General features: G+C 33.4%; 1 protein-coding gene across 1 annotated transcript; it reads left to right on the top strand.

The window, feature by feature from the left end:
* Positions 1–684: 684 nt before the first annotated feature.
* Positions 685–18,216, top strand: LOC148946594 (uncharacterized). Its single transcript, XM_089097053.1, has 4 exons — positions 685–710; positions 8,094–8,305; positions 13,117–13,508; positions 17,460–18,216. Exons 2-4 carry the CDS (start codon positions 8,100–8,102, stop codon positions 18,053–18,055), a joined length of 1,194 nt encoding a protein of 397 aa, XP_088953179.1. The 5' UTR covers positions 685–710; positions 8,094–8,099; the 3' UTR covers positions 18,056–18,216.
* Positions 18,217–21,834: the final 3,618 nt, after the last annotated feature.

The raw sequence follows: 21,834 nt of genomic DNA, 5'->3' as shown, positions 1-21,834 counted from the left end.
TTTGAGGTCTAATTGGCCCTCAAGCACTCTTAGAAAATTTCAAATTGATCACCCAAACTATTCCTGAGATTATGTAAATGCGCTATTTTGATAACTTGGGTATATGATATCTTGATAACATATGGCTTTACTTAGGTAGCGCTAGAGCGCACTTCTGACACTGATCGTTGCTCTCGAAGAGACAATTTTGACGCGGCTTCAGAGAGGGCCTTAAAGTGGTAGCTCGTTCCTTTGAAGGAGAATTAAGTCCGAAAATTAACTATTAAATGTGTTCTTGTCCACATCTTGAAACCACTGAAAAAGTGACCGGCTAATTGAAAATCTAATTGAAAATTAGGCAAGGCAGGCTGAAAAGCAGGTTTTGAAAGATATTTAATTTTTTTAATATTTTCACTAGAAACTAACAATTCCTCCGCCTAGATTTTGAGAAACATTTTTCTATATATATAATAATTAGAAAGTTCAAAAATCCTCGTCTTGCCCCCTAGATTTTCATGAAGTGGTGCCTATGGTACATTGTGTAAAATGTCCCTAATATTTTACATTGTGTAAAATATTTTCATTTAATATTTTAATCCATAGATCAGTTGCCCAAAGAAAAAGTATAATTTAGGCAAAACAAATTAATTTTTTATAAACATCTCGACAACTCGACAATAATCGGCAAAATTTTTAAAACTTGGTATCATGCTCTAACTCACACTACTGGGGTAACCTTAATATAGCTTAGCTTAGAGGCTTTTAGGCGTTTTTTTTTCATCTTTTTAGACTAGCCTAAAGCTCTGTTTTGTTTAACAGATATTAAATCAATCACTTTCTCGTAGCATCCAATCACTTTCAATTCTTAAGAAAGGCACTAGGCCTATGCTAGAACTTTCAATTAACCTAACAATAAAATAGCCCTCAAAAAAGTTTCCATGACCATCCCTTCCATGCAAAGTGGTGCAGAGAGAACAATAATATATTGCTTGCATATGGCTCTTTATGTAGGCCTAGGCAGTACTAGGGTGTCATTAAGGTGGGGAGGGAAGGAGAGGCAGTTGCCCCCTCCCAATAATTTGGGGAAAACTATAGTTTATTAAGTAGCTTTAATACTTTTGCTTGTTTGAAGTGTCAAACTTTCAAAAGTAGAAATGAATACACCCTCTACATCCGCAAATAGGACAGAAATAGAATCATTAAAGAATAAAAAGGTAGATATACAGTGAATATAATTTCCTGATTGAAAAAAATAAGAGTTAGTACTTTTTATAATGATATTTGCACTATAACTTGATATGCCAAATTTGTTGTAGTTTGGTCATGGAATTTGGTGGAGGGGGATACACTCCAGGAATCATTTAATTGTTTTAATTTTTATTTCCAGTATTTAATTGAAACTCTGATTCTCGTATTTGTCTTTGAAATGCCTAATAAGCACAGTTAGCATCCTATTCTTTGCATTTTGGATTCACATACTGATGCATAAATATTGAACTGCCTCTATGTACAATACCATGCTTACTTCTCACTGTTTTTGCTTTTCTAATTATTTATTTTAACCAGCTCCAAAAAAAGAACTGACATAAATGTGCTAAGAATTATGACTGCAATTAGTTGCATTTCACACAAACCCAGCACTACTTGTGGGACGTTTATCTCTGCATCAGCATGCTGTGTGAACTGTCTGCTGAGAACAGAATAAAGTGAATTTAAACAAAATATATATATTTTTTTCTCACAAAGTCATAATTTAGAAATCTTATGTGCATGTATAAGCGTCACCAACTAATTCTTGTTTTCTATTGTTTTCAGTTTAATCATGCAGCATTAGGAGACTGTGCTTTGCTTGTGAAGGGAATTATAAACATAAAAACAATATTCAGTGTAACCACCTCCAGAAGTGTATACCCCCTATACCCTGATTTATGCTTTTGTGTAATTCTTATAGAATATTTTGAGAAACTTTTGTGTAATTCTTATAGAATATTTCTTTTCTTTTAAACAAAGATAAAAAGGTAATTTTCCAACCCTAGGACAGGGGCAGATCCAGGATTTTTTCTAGGTGGGGGTGCAAAATAGGTTGATCTGATAAAAAAAATTTAGGGGAGGGGGGCAAAATAAGTTGATCCAATAAACTTGCATTAGGAGCAAGTTTAATTAATGCAAACTTGAGTTAATTAAGTAAATTACAATACTTTAGATTATGCTAGGGGGGACACATGCCCTCCTTGCCCCCTGGATCTGCCACTGCTCTAGGAGTCAATTATCTCTTCCAATTGGTATCCCTGGCAATTTTTAATTAATGTAAGGTTTCTGCTGCAATGATGTCAAGAATTGTTCAGATTTTCTGAATATTCTTTGTCAAACAATGCCCAGTGGATAACTTAATAGTTCTAACTTTATTTTTTGAATGCTTTCAAATTTAAAATATGGTTACTATTTAATTGTGGGGAATATGTCACAGTATAATTTTCACAATCTGTGATAATACTTTGACTTATTCTTTATCTTTACTCAGACAGTGCTATTGAGCTGCCTATGATTTTTGTTTTTTCAGCTTTGGCCTACTGATATCAATGCTATTTATCAGTATAAATTGACAAACCCACAAATAAATCAATAAGAAAAAAAATTATGAATAATATTTCAATAAATCATGTATATTATAAGGTTAGTACAACAGATTAAATTTTACAAAGTCAAAATTACTAGCAAATGAATAGTGCAATGCCCAGGGCTGTTATAATAGAGCTTTGTTCAATTATGAAATTGAGCATGCTGTGCTAGGCCAGGGGATTAGGGGAAGTGGACAGTGGATATGTATTGCAGCATTAGTGGTGAGTCTGGCTGAAAAAGCTGAGTGTATATGACATTCACCTTCACCCACCCAATAGCTTGTTTATGCTATACTACTGTCATCTACAGCAACTCATTGCTGACAATTTTAGTAAAAGCTAAGCACCAGCACTTACATTTATGATTGTTTAATTTGTGTTTATTGTTTGTAATGTATAGTGTAATGCTTTTAAACTTTCCAAGTAGCATGTTTGTTAGATAGTTACTTGTCTTCACTACTGCTTGAACAGCACCTACTTCAATAGCACCCCTTCTTGCCCCCTCAATAAAAATACTGTAGTTATGCCCCTGGTGCTGTCTCTGATACTAATTACTGCCACTGCAAAGTCCATTTTGACCCCTTCAAAGGCCCTTAGAGTGACACTTTATTTCCCTAAAGGAGCATCCTGTAGTATGCTCATTGTTTAGCTTGGAAATTAACCAGGAAAACTGAAAATTGCTATAACTGCAGTAAATTTGTAGACATTTCCATTACTGAGCTACAAATTAGGTGAGCATACCATTTAATGCCTTTTCAATGCTCTTTCTGAAAATAATAATTGCTTATTCCAAAATTCAATTTTAATCACTTTATGGACCCTTAAATTTGATACCTTTTCTTCTTATTTTTTGCTAACCTATAGAAAAAGGTTAGAATATTGATTAAAAACTTACTATTTGATTACAAGATCCATTTTGTTAAAGTTATATAATCAACAGGCACAATCCTATTGGCTCACAATCCTATTGGATTGTGATTTTTCACAATCCTATTGGATAAAACTTTAGAATCAATCTAATTTTGCCATGTACTCTACTCCATTTTTGTCCTATTAAAGGCTGTGTTTTCTGAGCACTAAGATTTGCTTGATATAATGATAGCAAAAAGCTAGCAATAGTGGTATAGAAAAAATATATAAAGGCATCAAATGGATAGAAAAAAGGTAAAACAAATGGGCATTAAATGGCATGTTTGCCTAATTTGTAGCTCAGTAATAGAAAAATCTTCAAATTTTCCTTAACTGCTAACAATGTTCTTGGACAAACTTTCAAACTGCTAGGAGTGAAAAGCATAGGCACCAATTTGGAACAAAAGGGGGAAAGGTAGATTTTAAAATAATTTTTTTTTGTTAAAAAAGTAAAAAAAAACAAGACAGAAATGGGTCAATATATACAAGAGTCCATAACTACTAATATAGGGACAAGGTGAACATACTACTTGATTTCTTTGGTAGTATTATTAGTAAAGATAGTGGGTACAATGAAGATCTTAAAAAACAGAGTAGTCAAGGCCCAGGGTGTTTTTCACAATTGAAAAAGGGGTAAATTTATGCTCTTTTATATAATTTAGGTAGGAAGAAAATGAATATTTTACCTGATGTCTTTTTTATGCTCTTTCCAAATATAATAATTGCTCCTGGGACAAATTTGATTTGGAGCCCTTGTGAGAACAAATTGCCTAGATTTAGAAATGGTAATTTTAATCTTTATTAATCTTAATTGTAAGAATTGTAAGATGTTATTTTGAAAACAAGTTTGCAGGAGTTTTATGAAAAAATCCCAAAACCCCTCAAAACTGGTATCACAGAAAAAAAAAGTACACCATTGTTACCATTGGAATTGCAATTGTTGAAAACCCTAGATAGAAAACTTACAGCCCCCACCTTGAACAACAAGGAAAATTAAATTTTTGCATGGGTAGCTTTGATCTCTTTTTCTTTTTTGTTCTGTTTTTTTTTTTTGTTGCTAGCAGGGCACTGAAACACATAGAGTTGTTTAAGGGCTCATTTAACAGCTAATTTTGATGTGTAATTAGTTTTTAACTAATTTTATAACTTCACATCATAGTCTGAAAACTATAATAATGTATTAAAGATAATTATTTGGAAAAAAAGAGAAATGTTTTCCTACTTTTGTAATTCAGATAGACAAGCACTTGAACAAGGTCTTGACCTTACACATCTATCCAATCACCTAGGACAAAGCAGTATAACCCAACAACTAGCCAAATAGAAATGTCCTAATTCATGCAAAGTTATCATTAATAGATGTAGGCAATCATAAAATTACAAGCAAAAGCAAGTTACCTTTTGCAGCCCCATTAAGGGCACAAAATGGAATTTGCCCCAGAACCAATAATTATATTTTGAAAGAGCATAAAAAATGCATCAAGTAATGTTTTCACTTTCTTCCTAGCTAAATTACTCAAAAAAGTGTAAATTTCCTGGAAAAAAGTTTGGAAGAAAAGGAAGATAAGTCTAAAACCCAAGGTAAGAATATTGGAAGCTACAATGATGATAGGGGTTAAGTATGGTTCTGAAGCATGGGTACTCCAAAAGGCTGAAGGATTTGTTTAGAGGTTTTTCAGAGAAATTGTCTATGAATTGTTCTGGATACCCATTTGACTGACCATATTTCAAACAGTGCTTCAAATATTTCAAATATGGTTCAAATATGCTTTCTGGGGTTATAAATTGAGGAAGGTTGAGATGGCTTGAATGCATTCTGCTGGTGAGGGATGACATATTGCCAAAGATTGTCCTTGTTGGCAAACCATCTAGGGTCAAACAAAAAATAGATTGTTGAGGGTGTAAAAAAAAGGTGAGGGTGTAAAGAGGGATGCTTTGAATAAATTGGGATGGAGGAGGAGCATGGTTAACTGCGTTGGCCTCAGTCATCTTGTCCTTATGTCAGTTATAGAATCTTGTGTATATTGATACAAAATATTTTGAAATTAACCCTTCTAAATTTTGAAGAATACCCTTTTTTGGTATTTCAAATTGAAGGATGCCTTTGTTAGTATTTCCATTAAAAAAACAACAAAATGCTCTCCCCTAGATTTTGAAAAATATATTTTCCCCCCTTACTTCATTTTTGTATATTGATACCACCAAATCTGCCCAATAAGTGAAGAAAAAATGCCCCCTTCTAAAATATGGTATTTTTTCCATTATTGTGATTGTAATCCTTCAGTGGAGAGAATGATTGTTTTTGCAAAAAGAGCATATGTAGCCAACCATAATTTAACCAAATTGGCAGTATATACAATACAGTTTTGCAAAAAATGGGCAGGAGTGGATCCAGTGGTGGGGAGGGGGGGCTGCCCCCCATAATATTTTTCTAGTGTCTTCATTCTGTTCTGTTTTTTACTCTTTTTTTAATAAAAATATCAATTTGGTCAATTATTGGCGCCCTCATTTTAATGAAACCCAAATAAATGATATATTCAAAAGTGATTATACCCCTCATTTGGGTTTCGATTATTGGCGCCCTACCTAAGATTTTGCTTTAGATCTGGTGGTGAAAATTAGGGCACTTTGCAGCTTAGTTGAAGAGTTGCATATAACTTTTTTTTTTACATTCGATGTAAACCAGGCAAAACAATTTGCTCCTTGTTGGCCTTCAACACTCACTGGATGGATTTTGCATCTTATCATAGCAAGATGCTATTGATGCATTATGGCCACAAAAGTGAAAAGGAAGATACTTTATAAGAAAAATAACAATAAAACAAAAAGAAAATTAATGAATTCACCCCATAGTCTCAGAAAACTTATTATGAAGGGTGTTACTAGGATCTATACCCAGCTAAAATTTATTTAATCTTTATCTTATTGCATCAGCAGAAGATTTAGCAAATTTAAGGCATGAAACTAAACAAATGCTGCTGGTCCATGGCAAAACAAGAAATACTTGCAAAACCTAAGATAGGTGGTGTGAATCCCCCCCCCTAAGATAGGGGAAGGGACATGTCCTGAGCCCCTCCCCTGTGCATGTCCCTGCATGAATTGAATTCTCGTTTTTAATATTTGAAAGTAAGTCTCAAAATGATGACACAGCTATTCCATGAGGTAACCATTAAAACTATAGACTCTAATATAATGATTATATAGAACTTGTATAGCACCAAACATTCTGTATTTTTTCCTAAGCTTAATATTAAAATGATGAAATAAAATGAATTGGGTTGACCATCAGGGTTTTTGATTTGGAGTTCTAGTAAATTTTTGCTGAATGGAGTTGGAGTCACTATATTGAAAATGTTTGGAGTTGGAGTTAGAGTTGAAGTCAGATATAACTTATAACAAACTACAGTCCTGTTGACCATAAGTTTCTGCCAACACGTAGGCAGAGCAATATAAAACTAGGAATACCTTTTGTTTTGTAGATACCAAGTGGCACACCTGAATTAAAATTTGTTCTATGAATGAAATGACACTATTTTACCCTTGGATTCATTGAATGATAGCCAAATTAATGAATAAAATTTAAATAATGTAAAAATTTTCAGAAGTACAAATAGACAATTGTATATCTGTAACACTGTAATTATACAATGGAGGAGAGAAAATTGCTACCTGTCAAATAACTCTTTATGCAGAAAATATTATGCTTGAAATGAATTTCCACCCTGACTAGGAGCCATAACCACCACCATACTAGGGGTGTTGACAGCACTTCAGAACCATTGATGGCACATTGGGCAGTAAATCAATGTTTCCATTGACATGTCTTTTTTTTCAAAATAAAGCATGCTGAACATGAAATTTTAAGCAAAGGTAGATAATCAGGCAGATCTTGGTGTGTTCCCTTCATCATAAACAACATGAAAAGAAATGCACACTTCCTGAAAAGAGAAAAAAAAAGAAGAAAATAATGTAACAGGTAAATCACAAAATAATTTTCAATCTATCAGAATGCTCTGCGCTGAAAGAACCATCCTCTTTAAATTCTCTTTGTGTGTTAGCTGTTCAGTTAGCTCTGCTTAGAGGCTAATAAGCTGCTTATTGTTGTTAGAGGCTATTATATTTTTAGAGATTGTTGTTAGAGGTATAATTGCTGTTAGAGGCTAAAAGGCTGGTGATGTCTTTTCTTATATAGTTTTTCAGTGATACCCCATAGCTTAAGCACTGATTTTTTATAATTTTCATCTGTATTTTTTTTTGTGGCTTTTGGAATTATTTTAACCATGGAGTTAGAGTAACTTATCAATTTAATTATGTTATTGCCTAAGGTTTCTTTATGGATTCACCAAAATTTATTTTGGTGATGGTCATGGGACTACTTTGAAGTCTTATTTATCAAACTTTAGTAGTGTTGACATCAATCTGATGGCAGGAAATTATTCTGTTTCATATTCACGTACAGTATGATTTGTTGTAGCTGTTTTTTTAATAATTTATTTTAATACTAATTTTTTTTAACTGTGGAGTTACACTATAGATCTTTTAAAGTATACATCTTTATGGGCTAACTAAAATTAGTTTTCATTTCAGGTGGATATGAATGAAGTAAAAATTTTGTATGCAGATCATGGGACAGATTTGAAGTCTTATTTATCAAATCTTAACACTGGTGACATTAATTTAATGGCAGGAAGTCATTTATTTCAACTTCACAGACAATACTTAGCAGCTGTTAGTCCTCTAGTTCGCCATCTATTGCAAAGTCAGCCTTTTTCTGACACAATCACTTTGGATGGCGTTAGGTTAGTAGGCTATTCTTAAAATTATTCATTTTTATTTTTCTTCTGTTTTGTTTTTGTATAATACACATGCAAAGAAAGCTCTATTTTTAGATGCATTTGAATTTTCTTTTAGAATAGTCTTGATCGAGTTAGGTCTTTGACCTGAACGCCTCAGACCTAAGCTAGAAGCTTTTATATCATTTGGTATTCTGAATCTCATCAAACAAAGAAAACTTCAGGAAAACACATGAATGCTGTTAGAGATTGTGGTATTTAAAATGAAGGTATCTTAAAAATGAGAATATTTCAGGATCAGACTGTCAAAGTTGCCTTTTTACTTACCTTGGCAACCATTTAGTCAGTGATTTACCTCGGGAAAGGATGGGAGTTATATTTTTATAAATGATATTATGGGGAAATTGTAAAAATCTTAAGGTAAGATAGGTGTGATTCATTTCAGAAAAACGGTAATCACAAGCAGGGATCAATTAAATTCGCATTTCAGAATCAAACTTAAAATATAATTAAAAAAGTAAATAAAAAATGACAAGGTTAGTCAAAAGAGAGAGTCAAAGTGTCAAAAGACACAAGTGGGGATGAAGGGTAGGAGGAGATTCTCTCATTTAGCAAATCAATTACTTAGGGAAAAAAGTTCTTCTACATCTTTCCGTGGTAAATTTGATTGGAGTAAAAACAGGATTTTGTTGACGTAGAACAAGGGAGGCAAGCTCCAATGGGGGGTTGTCTGGGGTTTTTGGAGGGTAGTGTTGGCAAAATGCAAGATGCATAAGATGCTGGAATATGCATGAGAATGACATCCCCTGCCCTATATGTGCATCCTTTAGAAAGAGGAAACAGTCCCCAAAAACTGTTGATAAAAATTACACCATCAAGTTCTACCTGTATGAAAAGGTTAAAGTGGAGGTTTCAAATCCAATATCCAAGATTACAAAATTTATTTTTTCCCAAGAAGGGTGGTCATAGATGCATGTCCAGTGGTTTACCTTCTCTTTTCACCAGGGTGATCATATTAAACGAGTGGCTGTAGAACGTCGGAAGAGGGTTTATTTCGACTGAAATGCCCAGTTCTAGTGCCGTTGATACAATAGCAAAGTGATATTTTCTGCCGTTTTGTTAATTAAAAATTATGGCATATACTGTAAAAATTCTAAGATAACCAACCATTTAAAACTTAACTGTTAAAAAGCTCCCAGTTACAGAAGAAATGCGAGGTGGCCCTCCCATTTGGCTGTGTGGCGGCTCTACCGGTTGAGAGTGGCCATACTGTCGCGAGGTGACTTTTTGGTGGCCCTACTGCCTCAGTCATACTGCCTCAAGGCTGCAATTTGCCCTGAAATATCAATGTAGTCTTTGTGGAATAAAAGATTATTGTAAGCTATTAATACTAACGGTAATACAAATTTGTACAGATGCGCACCTACTAGTTGGAGGGGAGGGGGTGAAGATGTAAATTGGCCCCCTGCTTCCTTTCTTTTGAAGGAATATATTGAGACTAAATGGAGATTACAGGTACTGAGAGCTGACAGTTCCCCTATTATTGTGGAAATGACATTTTCAGCCAAAAAAGGTAATTAAATGAAAAAAAGTTAAGATATTATAATAAAAATGTCCTATTTAGTGTAAAAAATGGGGGTTCGGGGAAGTGGCAGCCTCTTCTTATTTAGGACGCATTTGAAAACTAGTGGTGTCAAAACTTAAAACGATCAGAAATTATCCTGAATACAATGGGGCATGCCAGCCTTCCGACCCCCACTTTATTGCTAAAGTTTGACTTTCTTTCATGAATGCTCTAACAATCCTTATGACATCAGTTATGATTTTTTTTTATTATTATTTTTTTTTTATTTGTAGTGCATTGCTTTGAGAGTGATATTTACTTCCATCTTGTTTTACCGTAGTCGATTAAAACAATAAAACTGAGCTCAGCAAATGAAATACCTCTTTTTTTACTTAATTAAATTTAAGCCAAATTGGAGACTAGCTAATTTAAATGCTATGTAACAGTTGTTTTAAAATTGAATGCTGAAGTCTTATGTTTTTGGAGTCAATCACCATTTCATTTCCCTACAAGGGGTTAGTAATTAACAAATGGTTAGCTTTTTAACTCCTTTTCTTTTCATCTTTCACAGCTCTCCTCTTTTATTCTATTTCCGACAGTTTTTCATATTTTCTCTGTTGTTTAGTATCTATTTAGAATTCTTATTGCACCGAAAAGGGTTTCCCAGGTAAATATAAGCGCTATGCCTAATTTTCTCACTGGTTGAAAATTTTCCTGCCTCTATCTACGTTTCTTCTCCTTAAAACGAAATTGTATGTTTGAATCAACACGTTTTGATGAGGTTCTATATGCTTTGTCTATCTGGCCAATAAGTCCATTTTAATTTGGGGTCAATTTTTTTAGAGCCTCTTAATCAAAAGTTTGATGTAGAATTGATGGCTGTTTTCTAAGAGTATATAAAATCACCCACTTCTAACGAGCTTTCTTGTATTTTTTGCCTAACGCGCAAAACAGACGTGAAGGCAAACGGATTGATCCGATTATATGAAAGGGAACATGTCAAGAACCGTATGCCCGAGGAGCAGCTTTTGTGCAGCTTTTGTGCTGCAGCTTTTGTGCAGGAATAATCTTCTAATGGATGTTTTTCTGAGAACTTCTCCTTTGCCCTTTCAATAGAAGATACAAAATTCACTTACGACCTTGAAGTGAAACGAGGTAAATAGCTAGGGGTGTATAGAAACTACAGAGTATATGGGGCCATTAGAAAATTTAACAAATGAAAATACATAAACCGGGTATAATATTTTAAATAATACAGCAGACAAAAAATCTTTTATTTATAAAAACGGTCTGAGTATCTCAGCTTCCTATCCGGAAACCTTTATCAACATTATACCCGCTTTTTATATTTTTACTTGTCTAATTTTATAAAAGAAAAGGCAGCGTGGCTAAAAAAAAAATTGTTTATGTAGGGCCATGAATCAATGTTTTAAAACAGTTTAAATTCCCTGGTGGAGAATATTTGAATTATTTTGCCTGACTTGTACTAGTCTGAATAATGTGATCTATTTTGGGGTTGTGTGTTTGTTGCTATGATTCTTTATTTAATTTCTGTTCGTTTTTTTTTATTCTGTAATAGTAATTTCATGTCGTTTTGAGTTTGAATTATTATAGGAATATATTTCTGCTGGTCTTAAGTTTAATATGGCTCTAAAATTTCTAGTGTATGCACTTTGCAATTGTATATAAACCTTGAATTCTAGTAGAATGTAAGTAAAAATATCTTAATTTTAAGTCAAAACCATTTCTTACCCTCTAGCACACTTAGAGCCGTAGCCAGGATTTTTTTTTTTTGGGGGGGGGGGTACAAAAAAAACTTTCAAAAATTCATAAAAAATTGTTTATATGCATTTTGTTAAGTGTTTACGAATCTCACAAAAATTTCAGGAGGGGGTTCAAACCCCTACCCCCTGGACACGCCCTTGGGCACGCTAGACTCTCATTATCAGCCAAATTACCTTGAAAAAAAACGCTCATACATGGGTTACTTTATTGTTGTTTTAAATTTTGACGTTTGTCTTTTCTATGAATCCGAGTGAGAAAAAATATAGCATGTTCTTGGTAAAATGGAGTCTCCTACATATTTTGGGTTCCAAATAAGAAGGGAAAAAATTGAATTGTTCAAATCAATAGACCTTGCTTTGTTTGAGAGGGTGGGTTTAAAATCTTTTTTTTTTTTACGAAAAATGTTGCATAATGGGTTTTGAATTACCTGAATCAAATGTTAAATTATGGGTTTCGGCACACTTAATTGGTGCCAAATACATTATTAGGTTGTCAGTTTTCAGTATGTGACCTTTTGACCGACTCTCTGATCACCATACTACCAGCCATTGTAACGCAGAGTTCTTCTTAATGAGACTCTAGTTTTATTTGATGCCATCTATTTATGGCAGATACTTTGGGATTATAAAAATTAGATGGCGATATTTTCATATTAAATTGAGAATTTTCGGTATCTCCAGTGTGTAAACTTTATAATGGTACAAACTGGAAGTCAAAATATATTTATTTGAAGCCAAAATCTCGTTATGTTTTGTGATTCACTGGACTTCAAATGTCATTAAAAATACCTTGAAAACAAATTTGCTCATGCGCAAGGCCGTACCCAGGATTTTTTTTTTTGGAGGGGGGGGGAGGGCTACACAAACAAGTAAAGCTTAAAAATTTGTTTATATCCATTTTTGTTACGTTTTTACGAGTCAGAAGAACATTTCGGGGGAGGGGGTTAGTCAGTTATCTGCATGTGACCTTTTCTCCAACATTCTTATCGACCTTCTTCTTGGCAAAAGGCTAGTTCTGGGGAATAGTGGTAGAGGGCTCACTAGTGACATCTTTTCCATAAATAAAAATTAGATGGCATATTTTTTATGTGGGTGTTTTTAAATTGGATTCTAGCGGACTGTAAAGTCAAAATCATGTTTTACCTTTGATGCTGGTTCATGGTAGCTGGTTTTTAACCTTGTTACTAGACTTCAGATGTCGGTAGAACTACATCAAAAACCCAAGACGATTTAAGTTTCGCCTGGGCAGAATGCAACTGCCACAGTTGGTACTATCTTCCTTTTGTCAATAGAATGGTGAGGGTAAAAAAACGCATGCCAAAGCTCACAAGGAAAATATGCTTGGAGGTCGCTTATTTAGCTTTTATTTTGATGTCTATAGTCATGAAAGGTCTTGTCCTAAAAATTGAATTGGAATATAATAACCTTTACTTGCTAAACTTTTTATATTACTAATAAATTTATTTCAGTCCAGACATTCTCCAGTGTCTTATCCACATTTTATACTATGGAGAAACTCAAGTCAATCCTGATCAAGTGAACCATCTAACATCGTTGATAAATGATCTTGAAATGACATTTGAACTTATATCTGACAAGCCAAATGAAATACCAACTAATGAAGACTCATGCGCTGTAGAAGAATTAATTTATGTCGAAGATTGTGAAGAGGAAACCAACAAAGTAGAGTGGATTGAAGAGGGCTGTCAGATAGAAGATTTGAATTTGGTTTCAATATCAGATGATGCATTATTAGTTGAATCCTCCAGTTCTGCTCATAATAAAGAGGACTTGAGAATATTGCCAAAATTTGCTGAAAAGCCTCATAAAAAGAAACAAAAGCGGTTTAAAAGTTTGCCAAGTAAGTTTTAACTATTCTAGTCACTTTTTTTATGGTTATTTTTTGGTTTTGGTGTATCTATACTCGAGCTTTTAAAGGATATTATAAATAATTCCCTTGTTATCTCTTTGAGTGAAACTTAGTTAAAATGTTTTGCACGAAAAATCATCATGTGCAGTGTTGTCATTCCTTGTTTTCTTGGTGCTTCTTACGTAAACCAAGTTCTGCACTACCTAAACTTTTTCTTGATATATTTCAATTTTGTTAAGTGTATTTCAGAAGTTAAAGAGCAACATTTACAACCGCTCCAATCAACAAGAATTTGCTAGTTTTGCAAATAATAACAAACAAAGACACAAATATAATGGTATCTTTTATATATAACATTTTATGCTCAACTGACCAGACAGAGAACAATATCCAAAGAAAATAACGGGATTAGACCAATATAAAAAACCAAAAACCGAAGAACAATATCAAAAAACAAAAAACCTAGATAATTTTGTAGACCACACTGCCTTTCCATGACGATAAAAAAAAGTTCAAAATAGGGGTAAAATCCTTTTTAATAGACAGTGTATAGAAATTCACAAAAATACCAGGTATTTCGGTCACATATACAGTGACCGTCGTCAGTAGTAAAATTAAATTGAAAGAATTTAAAACAAAAGATTATATACGAAATCAAATAAAACTACATATTGTTTAATTCTCTAATTCTTTTCAAAGCTAAGGCGGAAGCTAGCCTCTTTGACCTTCTTGGCTTCGGTTCATTAGCGTTCAATGATATAACATTTGGACAGAGGTCAACTACAGTGGGTGAATTGAACTTTACTCTGTTAGATTTTAATAAGTTATCACAGATAGAGTTCAGCCCAAATTCACCTGTATCCCGATTCAAAGCAATATTCTTGAATACTTTACTCTGTCAGATTTTAATATTTTAGAATTAATTTTAATAGATTTTAATTAATTTATTATAGCGCTCCTAACTGCTTGAAACCCAGCCTCGACATGAGCCCTTGCGATCCAAGTGAATGCTGTTCATATTACCCACATTGGCTTGATCGAGCTAGAAGTTCAGAAGCCCCATATCCCTTCATGGTGTCCATCTCCCCTGCCTGAGCTTATTTTTCTTTGGGTGGTACATGAAGCCAGTTCAGCCCTGAATGGGGGGGGGGTGAGGGACCATCCCCGTATTTGATAGGACGAATGTGTTAGAAGTCGATGCAGAGTTATATTCATCTTGATATTTTTTATTATTATTTTTTTTTATAATTATTATATATTATATATTTTTTTATATTATTATTTTTTATTATAATATTCTTGAGTCATAAATTTGATTTTGCCAGAGTTGAGTGTCCCGATTCTTTAGCTGCAATTTCAGACTACTCAAAATAACTTTGGAGATCTGTGTAGGCCCGGTGCCATCATTCCATACATGTGATAAACCAGCTTGACCTTTTTTTAGTTCCTAGAGTTGTTTGAATTTGTTGTTATATAGTTTGTGTCTTCATTTTTTTGCTTTGCGTAACAAAATAATCGATAAAATAAAGTAAGTTTAATTTTGAAAGGCCGAGATGTTGTCCTTATAAATTTTACCATATATTGTAAAACCGAGTAGTTCGAGCAGCAATTTCTTGAAACTCTGATGCGAAACTCCTGCAGTTGATCTAGGATCGTTTTGACGTGGCGTCTATGTCAGTTTTCTACAAATACATGCGTTGCCCCTCATCTGAGGAGGTATCAAAACTCGTTACGGACAGAGCAAAGCATTCGTGATCAATTCGTCAAAATGCAACTTGGCAGCACTGCCTTGTGCAGGGTACATCCCGCCAAGAACACTTGAAAACGAATTTAGCCTAATGTCTGGGTGCGACATGGAATAGCCTCCCAGCAGAGGTAATCCCGGAAAATACTTTTCTCCGGGTGTTCAAGGGAAGTTAACAAATACCTCAAAAATAAAAAGCAAGGGCATTATCAGGACTAGTGGCATATGACTGCACTTATATTATATATATATATATATATATATATATATATATATATATATATGTTAGTCTAAATTCAGGTAATCTCCTAATCCTCAGCCAGAATTTAGCCGTTTGAAGCTTCCTATTTAACTTTAAATAGAAAGGTCATATTGCATAATTCACAGCGAGCAGTGTCATGAAGATGTATTTGTGCATAGTAACGATTATAGTTACTATTTATAGTAACTATTACTATACTACATCGTTTAATACTGACTATGTTAAACTATAATCAGATATGTCGTAAAGTTATGGTGACTATTACTACAGTAGTTACTATTAATAGTGACTACTGAAAAATTGCTTACAATTGCTAGTGAGGGGTTCTTTCTCACCTTCAGTCATTTCATTCGTACACCTTTTCCAGTAATTATTTATTGTTATCATAAGCACCACATAGATCTAGTGCTTTCTTTTTCTCAGCTCCTTTTAACTAGTTTACCAAGGACAGTGAAAATAATATTTCAAAATTATCAAGGACAGTGAAAATGAAATGGGATTTTTTGAATTGTTTACGTGAAAGATTACACAATTATATGTGTCTTTGAAAAGATAAGAATTTGGAGTTTGGATTTTTCCTGAAAAAGACGCCCATATGCAGTTAGGGAGTTTTGATTCCCAGTGGGCGAAATTTAAAAAATTAGCAAACGTGGGAGAAAAACCAACAAAAATAAAAACATGGCACCCAACAGGTTAAGAAGATGTTGATTTCCTTTTAAGTTCACCTTTCCTTTCAGAATAAACAAAAAATGTTAGCCTTTGAATTTATACGGTTTGAATTTGAATTGAATTTTAATTTAGCGTTTGAATATAAATGCCTATCAAAAGAAATATTAGATGACAATATTGGCAACAACATAGACAGATGGGATTATAGGCACTGAGGGTTTTGGGATAATTTTTCTATAACAGGGGGGGGGGGGGGGTCAGTAATAATACACAAACTATAATAGTAATACAAATAAAAAATACATAGAATAATATTTTTCTGATGCCAATTTTTAGAAATGCTTCACTGACATGACTCCTTTTGGATTGAGGCTTATTCATGCCGTCAAACATGTCCCTTTCCATCGTCTGTGCTTTCAGTATTTGGGTAAGCTTTCTTCTGCCTTTTAGTATCTGCATAGGCACAAAGTAAAATTCAAAAAGGTAAACAAGAGATAAATAGAATAGGAAGAATGAAAACCAAGAGCCCGGATAGAGTAAAAATTGTGAATTATTCAATGGTTTTCGTTGTTATTCGGGAGCGTCCATTGACAGACTTTAGTTTTTTGTACCCTTTTGACCTTTGCCAATTTAGCTGCCAAAGTAAGGTAAGAATAACTTGCCAATAAACAAGAACTTCATTGGATGGATTAACCGCCTTCATTTAGAAGTATTTCGAAGCCTTAATCAAATAACCTGCTTATACAGCCTTAATAATAGCTTAACAAATAGCCGAGTATTTTCTCGACCAAATGATTGGCACATTAAAATTAAAATCAGAAATGAGCTATCCTGGATTTTACCCGCAATTTGTTTAGACTTTTCGTTAAATTATTTTGTTCCCGTTATTGCTATTTATTTTTTTTTTATTGTTATTATTTTTTATATATATTATTTTATTATTTATTTATTTAGGTTGTACAAACAGACTTTACAGATGTACTTCTCAGGAGAACTTACAGACTTTCTGGTCATTTCCACCAACTGCTTTTATTTCTTCAACAATGTGCATTATTCCTGTGATCTTGAGTGTCTTATAACCTTGAGAAGAAACACTTCCTTTTTTACCATAAAAAGCATTTGTATAGCCTATTCGTCCTCCTAACAAAGTTACTTGGAGCATTGTTGGATTTCAAACCCTTGCTGATTTGCCAAACCCTAAACAATAAACCTAGACCATTTCTTATTTACTATTTGGGTTGCATTTAATTTGTACATTTTTTTGCAGCACCTTCAAATCCTGTATCCTGTGAGCAATGTGACCAAATTTTTACGAGTTATACAGGCCTTGCTTCACATATGCTGAGTCACAAGAATGAAAAACCATTTGAATGTGAAGAATGTGAGGCGCGTTTTCGTCAAGTCAGCCAGTTGAAAGTCCATAAGCGTATTCATAGTAATGAAAAAGCATTTGTTTGTGAAGACTGTGGAAAAAGTTTTAGACATCATGATTCGTTGAAAGAGCACCGAAATTTGCACACAGGTGAAACACCATTTGCATGTGATGTGTGTGGAAAAGCCTTTCGTCAGAAAAAAATGCTGCGGATACATAATTGTTGTTCAGATAATATATGGCCTCGAAATTGTGCTAGATGTGGTGAGGAGTTACAATCAGCCAGAGTTTTGACTGCTCATAAGATACTGTGCCGTGAAGTTTTTGCGTGCAAATATTGTGACTTAACGTGTTCCTCTGAGAAAGAGTTGAAAGAACACATCGCCATTCATAAAGCAGAAACAAGACAGTGCAACTATTGTGATGCATATTTTGATGATCTTGCTGATTTAAATGATCACTTAATGATGCACACAAACTCCGTTTTCTGATATTTGAATAAATGAAACCATACAATTTATTACTCTTGTTCCTTGTTTCTTGGATCATGTCAGCACTTTCATTCCTTTACTGCAGCTTTGCAGCAGGTTCAGAATAGAAACGTGGGATGCTTCTCTTTTTATATGGCTTCTAGGTATGAAACGGGTCACATTAAAAGTAGACACAGGAGGGCAGACTATGAACATATCTCTTATACTATGTAGATAAATAAAAGTGCATTTCCATTCCGCAGCTTAACGGCTTACGTTAGGTCGTTTTAATTCTAGTTTCTTCAATAAATGCTAAAAAAACGTAACGTAGTTTGAAAAAACATAACGTAAAAAAAACGTAATTAGAACCTGAGGTAATTCAAAACGTAATTTAAACGTAAGGTTTTTTTCTTCATTCTTTTACTTCATTTTCATTTCTTTACTATCTGCACTTTATTTCTTGGATTATCTGCACTTTCATTCCTTTACTGCAGCTTTGCAGCAGGTTCAGAATAGAAACGTGGGATGGGTGGGAACCAAGAAAATAGAAAGTGAGTAGTTGGAAATCTTTCGCTCAATAGCAATGGTGCGGCAACTATTAGGGTAGGCTGGACAATCATTGAGTTCCAAGTAGAAAATAGTGGTATGACTAAACATTTCTGTTAATACGCAGTCAGTGGCATTCAATCCTTTCACATAAAGATACTTTAATGCATATTCCAATGATATTGATTTGATTACAGTTTGAATGTAATCAAGTTCATAACCACATGCAGTATATTTGAATATATTTCTGTCTTGTTTAACGATCTTAGGGTGGCTTTCCACAAACTGAGATGAATCTTTGTCAAAGCGTAGTCTGTATAGCTATGAAGAGTAAATTTTTCCTTTACATTCATGTAAGTAGTAGTAAGTAGAGCCTTAGAAACAAATCTCTGGCTCTTCCCCTTGATACCAACAAATTCCATGTTCAGGGTAGCATGTTTCTCAATATTTTTGAGCTTCACAAGTGCTAATTATTCCAACTTCAAAGTGTGATTCACATGCACACAATGGCAATTGACCTATATTTTCATCGATAGAGGATTTATTATACAATGACTAGTTTCCCAAATGTCAAATTTTTAAAACATCCTGTAACGGGGCAGTCTAGCGATGTCACAAACTCTAACTATTAAAAAGATGAACCAGTTTCAAGGTATAACTATTTTATCTAATGGCGTGTTCAAAAACTACTTTCAAGGGGGTTACCACCGCTCTGGACCCACAGGGACGAGAGAGCCACCACGCCTGGCCGTCAAGAGGGGAAGGGGACTGCGCAAAGTGTCCCTCCATCTCAGAATATACTGAAAACTCAATAAACGTAAAAAAATATATTGAATTATTATATTGAATTAATGGACACCTCTGCAAGTATTATAGCTGACGGTCTACTGCGACAGCACTGACCGAGTTCTGCTATGACTATACTATTCTGACTACAATATTGCAAGTCGAATCCCTGAAATGAGAAAGATCTTGCAACAGTTATTCTCATCAGTAATTTTGCTCAGAAATTCAAATATAAGCAAAACTTGGCTGAAACTTCCACAGTAGGTGTACCATTCTGCTCAGTAGTTCTTTATAGAAATTTATAAAATATATATATATATATATATATATATATATATATATATATATATATATATATATATATATATATATATATATATATATATATATATATATATATATATATATATATACCGATACAGTCATTTCCTATAATGACAATGTAAATAACGGACAAACTTATTTAAAAATAAAAGTAATAATTACTAGTATAACTCTAATAATAGTAATTTATGGTAGATCATTATAATGTTTAATAAGCTGAAAATAAATTAAATGATTAAGATCAATGCAGGAAATAAATTTGACGACCCCTATAGATCTTGTTTATTAAAAACTTTTGATTTATTGTTTAAAATACGATTATATGAACAAGTTTGACTAAATTCAGTAATCGAATTGAAATAATTAATGAATTTTTATTTATTTAAGTAATTAATTTTTATTTTCAGAAGAATCAATTGTGTAAAACATTCTCACAAAAAAATTAGAAAATTTATTTATAAAGAGTTTGATTTTTTGTTCTTATAGAAAATAGGGATGATGAAAATTACGAGCTAGTGACATACGCGCTCATAAAAATATTGTAATTGAAGTTTAATCTCTTTAACTTAAATAATTTTTGGAAATGTATTTCTTGTTATTTGTTGTCATTACAACTGAAATTTCTTAAGCTTTAGAATAATTCATCATAAAATACTTTTATTTATGTTTTAAAGTATATTATCTCTACATACTTTAAAGAATAAATCATTGAACATTTCTGAAGTATCTTTCAAAAATCCCTATTGAATTTGTGCGGAACATATAGGAAATCCCTAAAAGAGAATATGCATTGGATTTTAAGCCAACCGTTTGCTTCCAAAAGAATTTGTCGTCGGAGTCTTTCGGTGGATTTTGTCGTTAGAATTAGTCTTAGGCTTTTTCCCATAGGGGTTGTCGTATTTCGTATAAGAGATGTTGTATAGTATGAATTCCTATAGTTCTCTTATAACAAGGATTTACTATAGGAGTTGTCGTGATCAAACTTATCTTGTGTTACTTATATGCATCCAGGTTGTGAAAACGGCATATATTCAATTCTCAAGATGAAAAGGCTAAAGTGGAGGTTTCAAATCCAATATCCAAGATTACAAAATTTATTTTTTCCCAAGAAGGGTGGTCATAGATGCATGTCTAGTAGTTTACCTTCTCTTTTCACCAGGGTGATCATATTAAACGAGTGGTTGTAGAACGTTGGAAGAGGGTTTATTTTGACTGAAATGCCCAGTTCTAGTCCCGTTGATACAATGGCAAAGTGATATTTTCTGCCGTTTTGTTAATTAAAAATTATGGCATATACTGTAAAAATTCTAAGATAACCAACCATTTAAAACTTAACTGTTAAAAAGCTCCCAGTTACAGAAGAAATGCGAGGTGGCCCACCCATTTGGCCGTGTGGCGGCTCTACCAGTTGAGAGTGGCCATACTGTCACGAGGTGACTTTTTGGTGGCCCTCCCAGTTTTAAGAAACTTTAACAAATTTGATTTGCGGTAGTTTCACCCTTGGTAGATTATTTGATTCTATTTTTGCTCATTTTTGGTTTAATGGAGTTCTTTACTTTTCATTGAAAAACTCATTTTGTGGAAAAAGTTTTTTAAATTAATAAATAAAAAAATAATTCTTTTTAACTGAAAGTAAGGAGCAAAATTGAAACTCAAAACGAAAAGAAATTATTCCACGTATGAAGGGGTTGCCCCCTATTTCAATACATTGTTCCTTACGTTAAAGTTTGATTGTTTGTCTCAATTTTTTAAGAACGACTCCTGAAATACAAGGGCTGTGCAATTAGAATAGGGAGCTTTTTCAAAACTGGTAAGAACTTTATCGCAAAGAGCAATGTCTTGAGAATGGGGGCACCCTTTCATATACAGTATAATTTCTGTTGGTTTTAAGCTTTAGTGTTGCGCCTTATTTTCAGTTGAAAAAAAAATTCTTTTTTATCTATTAAACAATAATCAAACATTTTTTTTCAACCGAAAGTAAGAAGCAACATTAAAATTTATAACAAACAAAAATTACTTCTATGATGGGGCTGCCCCTTTCTCAACCCTTGCTGTCTATGCTAAAGTTTTAAAGTTCTTTAAAAACACTTCTGATTCAAATTCAATAGCCCTGGGGTTTGAGCAGTCTTTCTTAAAGAATTGTG

This window comes from Artemia sp. Qi Xiang Cuo, chromosome 11 (genome assembly GCF_049724085.1).
Source record: "Artemia sp. Qi Xiang Cuo chromosome 11, ASM4972408v1, whole genome shotgun sequence".
Classification (NCBI taxonomy): Eukaryota; Metazoa; Arthropoda; class Branchiopoda; order Anostraca; family Artemiidae; genus Artemia; species Artemia sp. Qi Xiang Cuo.
The sequence above is the reverse complement of the archived record's forward strand: the minus strand, read 5'-3'. Positions and strand labels throughout refer to the sequence as shown.